The sequence below is a fragment of the Tachysurus fulvidraco genome, chromosome 24 (genome assembly GCF_022655615.1).
Source record: "Tachysurus fulvidraco isolate hzauxx_2018 chromosome 24, HZAU_PFXX_2.0, whole genome shotgun sequence".
NCBI classification, from domain to species: Eukaryota; Metazoa; Chordata; class Actinopteri; order Siluriformes; family Bagridae; genus Tachysurus; species Tachysurus fulvidraco.
Genome location: NC_062541.1, coordinates 2,417,862 through 2,425,361, shown reverse-complemented (window position 1 = coordinate 2,425,361; position 7,500 = coordinate 2,417,862). Strand labels below are relative to the sequence as shown.

The 7,500-nt window shown below is 45.6% G+C and overlaps 1 protein-coding gene across 1 annotated transcript in view; it reads right to left on the bottom strand.

The window, feature by feature from the left end:
• tanc2a (tetratricopeptide repeat, ankyrin repeat and coiled-coil containing 2a) overlaps positions 1-7,500 on the bottom strand; it is a 41,402-nt gene that overhangs the window by 16,299 nt on the left and 17,603 nt on the right. Inside the window, 9 exon segments of the mRNA XM_027154874.2 lie at positions 50-286; positions 1,581-1,703; positions 1,859-1,967; positions 2,086-2,417; positions 2,776-3,054; positions 3,392-3,561; positions 4,493-4,724; positions 5,883-6,010; positions 6,433-6,711. Of these exon segments, the coding sequence (XP_027010675.2) occupies positions 50-286; positions 1,581-1,703; positions 1,859-1,967; positions 2,086-2,417; positions 2,776-3,054; positions 3,392-3,561; positions 4,493-4,724; positions 5,883-6,010; positions 6,433-6,711 (1,889 nt within the window).

Here is a 7,500-nt window from a genome sequence, read left to right as displayed (position 1 = left end):
TAAAATCAGGTAAACAAAAGAGTGTATCTTCAGCTCCATCATCACTGACCTTGGCGTATTTGGAGCAGAGGGTGGTGACGATGGACAGGTGACCGGCGGCCGCAGCGTAGCCCAACGGCGTGAGGCCGCTCTCTGATGCTCCATTAACATCAGCGCCAAACTCCAGCAACAGCATCACCATCTCCACATAACCCAGGTGTGCATACACACACAGCACTGGAGCATTGTTCAACACCTCTGTACGGTAGTTCACGTTGGCTCCGCCCAGTATGAGCAGACGAGACACCTGCATGAGAGAAAGAGAGGGAGAGAGAGACAGAGATAGAGAGGGGGGGAGAGGGGGAGAGAGAGAGAGAGAGGGAGGGAGAGAGTGTCGTTTTTTACGATATGATGGTTTTCGAGAGATCGAGAGGATGTATGCCAGATGATATATCTAGACAGATGTATGTATACCGAGTGAGTGTGTCTGACGCGTGGATATCTTGTTGCTAGCTGTTTGGCATTGAGCCTTTCATTATATGTTAGTTATATATAGATCATAGATTATGTATGCTCGATATCTGTGATCTACATAGAGATATGATCATAGCATATTTTGTTTGGTTATTGGTGGTGTATTTACGTTTAGTCTGATTTTTTCATTATCTATACCTATGTGTTTTACATTCATTACATTTTATATAAAGACATATATATATTAAGATACTTCTTCTATTCTCTCTCTTCTTTCTCTCGTTTCTATCTATCCTTTCTCTTTCTCTTTTTTTCCTCTCCTCTTTCTCTCTTCTCTCTCTCTCCCTCTCTCTTCTCATCTCTCTCTCTCTCTTTCTTCTTTTCTTTTTTCGTCTCTCTCTTTCTTGTTTTCTTTTTTTTCCTCTCTCCTTTCTTCTCTCTCTCATCTCTCTCTAATCTCTTATCATCTTTTGTCTCTACTCCTCCTCTTTCCTTCTCTCTCTCTCTCTCTCTCTCTCTTTCCTCTTTCTCTTTCTCTTCTCTCCTCCTTTTTCCTCCTTCCTCTCTCTCTCTCTCTCTCTCTCTCTCTCTCTCTCTCTCTCTCTCTCTTTCTCTTTTCTTTTTCTTTTCTCGCCTTTTCTCGCTCTCTCTCTCTCTCTCTCCTCTCTCTCTCTCTCTCTCCCCTCGCTCTCCTCTTCGTCTGTCTCCTCTCTCTCCATCTCTCTCTCTCTCTCTCCTCTCTCTCTCTCTCTCTCTCTTCTCGTCCTCGAGTCCCCTATGACCTATGGACAGAATTTCTCCAATAATCATTGTGTAAAGTTTCACACTGCTGTCGGTTAGAAACTGAGATGGTGGTGGTGGAGATGGCTGTGAGGTGGAATTGCTAATGAATGAGATAGTAAGATGGTGTTTATGATGGTTAAGATGCTGCGGGTGGTGTTAATGATGATGGTGTTGATGCTGGTTGAGACGGTGATGGTGGTATTAGCGATGATGGTCAGATGGTGCTTATGATGGTTGAGATGGTGTTGGTGATGGTGAGATGTTGTTAGTAATGTGATGGGTGGTGGCTGTTAGTGCTGGTGCTAGTGAGGGGTTGTTGGTGCTGGTTATAGTGATGGTGTTACCTTGATGTTGGGGGTGTAGAGGTTGCGCAGGGATGCGAGAGCAACAGATAAACCCTCTGTACTGTAGGACACCCACAGTCCCTGCAGCACAGACGAGGAAACCCCGACCTTCTTACTCAGACCCTGAGAAGAAGGAAAAACATTCTAGAAAATGGAGCGTTGTCGTAATTCTGGATGTAATAGTGTGTGTATATGTGTGTGTGTGTGTGTGTGTGTGTGTGTGTGTGAGTGTGTGTGTGTGTGTGAGTGTGTGTGTGTGTGTGAGTGTGTGTGTTTACCTTGAAGATGTGTGCTTTGAGTATGTGGTGTCCGAGCTCGATGGTTTGCTGACGGTTCAGTTTGCCGTCCTGCCGAGAGAGCCAGAAGGCTAGCAGTGTGTGGCCGCTCCTACACGTGAGAATGTGTGACGTTACAATCACCATTATGTATCACAATAAATAACAAGTATATGAAATATCCTTCATTAAGAAGCATATTATTTTTCATATAGACTTTGACCTCTGACCTGGGGTCACAGAGGAACTTGGTCTTCTCTCCGTCTTCTCTCCAGATGAGCCACTCTCTAAAGGAGGCGTGGACAAACATGCGCGTTCCATCCCTTCTCTTCATGAGGAAGGGTGACAGGAGCTCGGCCCGCTGCTGGAAGTCGTCCCAGTGGAGTGCGGTGCCACGTATGACTCCGGCATTCACTGCCCCGAGCGCCTGCTCGTCTGTCAGCGGGTGCAGAGACGCCACGGCCACATTGAGCAGCGGAAGCACTCGTTCAAACGAAGACTGCGTTGGGAAACGCATGTTCAGCAGCAGCAGGTACACTTCGGCTAGACTAACCGGCACCACCTGAACGACAAAAATACAAATAGCACAAATTAGATCCCTGATAACTTTATCTCACCAGAATCTCACGCTGTGCTCGGCTTTGCTAACCTGCTAAAACCTAAAGCTGGTTCCTTTCGATGCTAACCTCACATTTACATTTACATTTATGGCATTTAGCAGACACCCTTATCCAGAGTGACTTACAACTGAGCAATCGAGGGTTAAGGGCCTTGCTCAAGGGCCCAGCAGTGGAACCCATGACCTTCCGATCAGTAGCCCGACACCGTATTCACCGAGCTAGCACATCCCCCACATACCTCACCACTGGTCCATGCTAACATGTTACCCTGACAGGAGGAGCTCTGTGTTCTGTGCTGACCTTGTAGCTGGAGCTCTTTAGGACCAGGTAGCCCTTTTCGATCAGGTCAAGTGTGAGCTTCAGGTACAGGTATGAGCCGCGACTCAGGCCTTTCAGGTGGGCACTGAGTTTGGCGAAGGCAGCGTTATCCAGCTTCCCATTCATTGCCACGTTGTTTTGGATCTCTTGGCTGGCGTGCAGGCGGTGCAGAATGTAACCCTGCAAGTCCGAGTCGATCGCGTCGCTCTCGTCCAGACGGTCCAGAGAGATCCGGTGAAACGGCAGTAGACGAGTGATATCCTGACAGAGAGAGAGTGCGGGGGAGGGGTTTAAATGCTGTGTGGTCGGTTATGCTAACATCATGCTAGTCTGTAGTAACCATTCTAAACTGTAGGTAGGCGGCGTTACTTACTTACTAAGCTCACAACATTTTAAGCTAATATCATGCTTGACTATGTAAACTTCATCAGTCTATGCTAACATAACGATAACAGTAAAATAATTCCAAATTCACCAGATTTTATTCCCCTGATGTTGCCTTAGGAAAATCTTTGCTCTGTGTGTGTGTGTGTGTGTGTGTGTGTGTGTGTGTGTGTGTGTGTGTGTGTGTGTGTGTGTGTGTTTGTTATACACACACCTGTAGCGAGGTCCTGACTGTCACCACCAGTTTGAGCCATGGAGGGAAACGCTCGATGGTTTTACACAGGAAGGAAACGATGGTGTCTCCGTAATCTGGTTTGTGGAACTCAGCTTCGTTCAGGCCGTCGATCAGGACGATCAGATCCTCGTCACATGCCACCTTACGCTCTGAAACAGGACCATGACATCACACATTTACTAGATTCACTTATTCAACTTAGGAATACACAAGAAGCACAACTTGGCCATAGTTTAGCAAACTAGCAACATTAATAAACATGGATTAACGGCTAATATTATCCGGCTTCACTACAATCTATGCTAATCTCACACTAATCTATGCTAACATCACTACAATCTATGCTAATCTCACACTAATCTATGCTAACATCACTACAATCTATGCTAATCTCACACTAATCTATGCTAACATCACTACAATCTATGCTAATCTCACACTAATCTATGCTAACATCACTACAATCTATGCTAATCTCACACTAATATATGCTAACATCACTACAATCTATGCTAATCTCACACTAATGTATGCTAACATCACTACAATCTATGCTAATCTCACACTAATCTATGCTAACATCACTACAATCTATGCTAATCTCACACTAATCTATGCTAACATCACTACAATCTATGCTAATCTCACACTAATCTATGCTAACATCACTACAATCTATGCTAATCTCACACTAATCTATGCTAACATCACTACAATCTATGCTAATCTCACACTAATCTATGCTAACATCACTACAATCTATGCTAATCTCACACTAATCTATGCTAACATCACTACAATCTATGCTAATCTCACACTAATCTATGCTAACATCACTACAATCTATGCTAATCTCGCACTAATATGCTAACATCACTACAATCTATGCTAATCTCACACTAATCTATGCTAACATCACTACAATCTATGCTAATCTCACACTAATGTAAGAAAGTTACACTGGTCAATTTTCTGTGCAATGAATAACTCAGAGATTATTTGTCTGCTGTGTGTGTGTGTGTGTGTGTGTGTGTGTGTGTGTGTGTGTGTGTGTGTGTGTGTGTGTGTGTGTATACACACCCCTGTGCAGCGTGTGCAGTGGTTCGAGCAGGCCGCGGGTGAAGGCTGTGATTGGTTCCTGGACGCAGGAGCGCAGGCTGAGCAGGCTCTGTAGGTGCGGCTGTCGCAGCAGCAGCTCTCTGTATGCCTGCAGCTGAGGAGCTCGACACAGCAACGCCGCGATGTTGTGTACAAACTCAGGCACCAGACACGTGTAGGCATTATCTGCCTGGCAGTAGTGATATGCCACCACCTGAACACACACACACACACACACACACAGTGAAACATCTCACACACATGGAGAACAGTCCACACTGGATCGAGTGCTATTCTACAAGTGATGAAGGTAAATAATTAAACCGCGCTCTCCATTTATCCAACAAAAATAACTCCTATAAACATCCTCAGTGTTCTGAGATGCCGCACACACAAACTGGTCACAAACACACCCCAGTATATTAGCAACCCGTAGCTTTATTTACAAGCCAGATCAAAATGTTCTAAAACGTTCTCCACTTATTATTATGTGATAAATTTAAAATGTATTATTTATATCCTGAGTTGATATGTTTCTGTATCAAAACTAGTAAAATTCTTAGTAAAATAATCTACCGCTTATCCGAACTTCTCGGGTCACGGGGAGCCTGTGCCTATCTCAGGCGTCATCGGGCATCGAGGCAGGATACACCCTGGACGGAGTGCCAACCCATCACAGGGCACACACACACACTCTCACTCACTCACACACTCACACACTATGGACAATTTTCCAGATATGCCAATCAACCTACCATGCATGTCTTTGGACCGGGGGAGGAAACCGGAGTACCCGGAGGAAACCCCCGAGGCACGGGGAGAACATGCAAACTCCACACACACAAGGCGGAGACGGGAATCGAACCCCCGACCCTGGAGGTGTGAGGCGAACGTGCTAACCACTAAGCCACCGTGTCCCCTTAAAATAATCAGCTATGGTTTATTATGTTTGATCAGGTTTTTATTAGGCTGCTAACGTTAATTTTTAAACTGAACACACACACACACACACACACACACACACATATGCAAAATGTATAATTGAAGATTATATCCTGTTTTATCAGGACAAATATCTTGTGCAAGTATCACATCATCGTGAGCGACCGTTTCCTCCGACTGCATTTACACAGGCTTTATTTGTAATCCACCTGAATCACACGACTCAAAGGTCTCCGTATATCGGACTGTAGTTGATGTTAAACCAGCCTGAGAGTGATGATTACTGTACGCTGGGTGACTGCTGCACACCGAGCATGAAGGTCACGAGACACATGCGCTATAATGTCATGTACCAAACGGACTATTTCTTGCCAGATGTGTTTACATGAGCAGAAATGTGGATGAGAGCAGGAGGCAGAGCTGAGCTGACCTGAGAGGAGAGTCTCCTGAGCGCCTCCTCCTGACGTCTCCTCATCTCAGGAGTCCCAGGGCAACTGCTGCTTCCAACCAGCGTCCCGTGAGCGGACTGCGACTGGCTGAAGGGCAACGTGTCTCCATCTGAGAGAGAGAGAGAGAGACAGAGACAGAGAGAGAGAACGAAAAATAATGAGAACAAGAGAGAAGGACAGACAGATTAGACAGACAGAGGCAGGACAATGACAGAATGGGACAGACAGCAGAACAGAAACAAATAGACAGAATAAGACAAACAGAGAGTGAGACACAGAGAGAGAGAGAGAGAGAGAGAGAGAGAGAGAGAGAGAGAGAGAGATGGTAATGTGAGACAGACCGGGACATTGTGAATGAGACAGAAAAAAAGATAAGACAAAAGAGAACGACAGTGAAACCGTGAGACAGATGGTGTATACGGTGTGTCTTTCTTCTATGTTAAAATTATACACACACACACACACACACACACACACACACACACACACACACACACACACACACACACACACACCCAAACAGAGACTCACGTTTGGGTGAAGCATGCGGACTCTCAGAGGCGATTTGTCTCATGCGGTTGCCGTGGCAGCTCAGAGCCACCAGGCGAGAGATGATGGCAGTTTTGCCGAAACCCACGTTGCCCACGATGACCACGCCCGGACTGCCGCCTTCACCAACGCGCAGCTCAGCGTCCACTTCCTGGAACAGCCACTCCCGTCCCGTGAACACAGATTCTGGCGACACGCTGGGCACATCGAACAGCAGCGGCTTCAGGGCGATGTCTGGGGCACGGTAGGGTGCGAACCGCACTGCATCATGGGAAATATGTGAAAAGTCAGAGACTGGGTTTAGACTGATACGATGATCTCATAAAGACATGTTTCGTCTTCAAGAGAGAGAGAGAGAATAAAGAGAGGCTGATGAGAGAAAGACTGTAGCTGCTATAATGGAAGCCAGGACAGGAACTCATTTGTTTCACAGTATTTTATTGGACCAACAGTGGATTAAAGGGTCATCATCGGCTCCAGAACAACACAACATGGAGTTCTCTGCTTATTATAGACTTTATACTGCTTCATAGTACACACAAGGTCGATATTTATCCGTGAGCCCTTTTAAAAGTGACTATAATACGATCATGATTGAAATCTGTCATGATGACAGAAAGTTTAATCCATGCCACTTCCACAGGAGTGATCATAATGATTATCGCCTGCTGCCATTTTTTTTCTTATTATTTTAACATGTGTCCTGCCTTATTTAGCACTTTGATGCCAAACTCCTGAGTAACCAGGCTGCAGTGTTGCTGCTTCACCACTAGAGGGCAGTTAAAGGCTAGTTTGAAAGGGCAGGATGGCAGCGTATGGCTTACGCAAGCCTGCACGGTGCTGTGAAATGCCACACGTCTGATCCGAGGCTGCTTCGGAACAAAGGCGGCCTGGAAATAGTGGAAAAAAAAGAAAAAGGTTGCTATGGTTACGGAGAAAAGCATGCGATGGAAAGGGTTGTATGGAGTCAGGGTGTTAGATCCTCATGTCGGTGAATAAAGAGAGATGGTGGTCATGAAGAGGAAGCTTTTATTTTTATCATATATACAT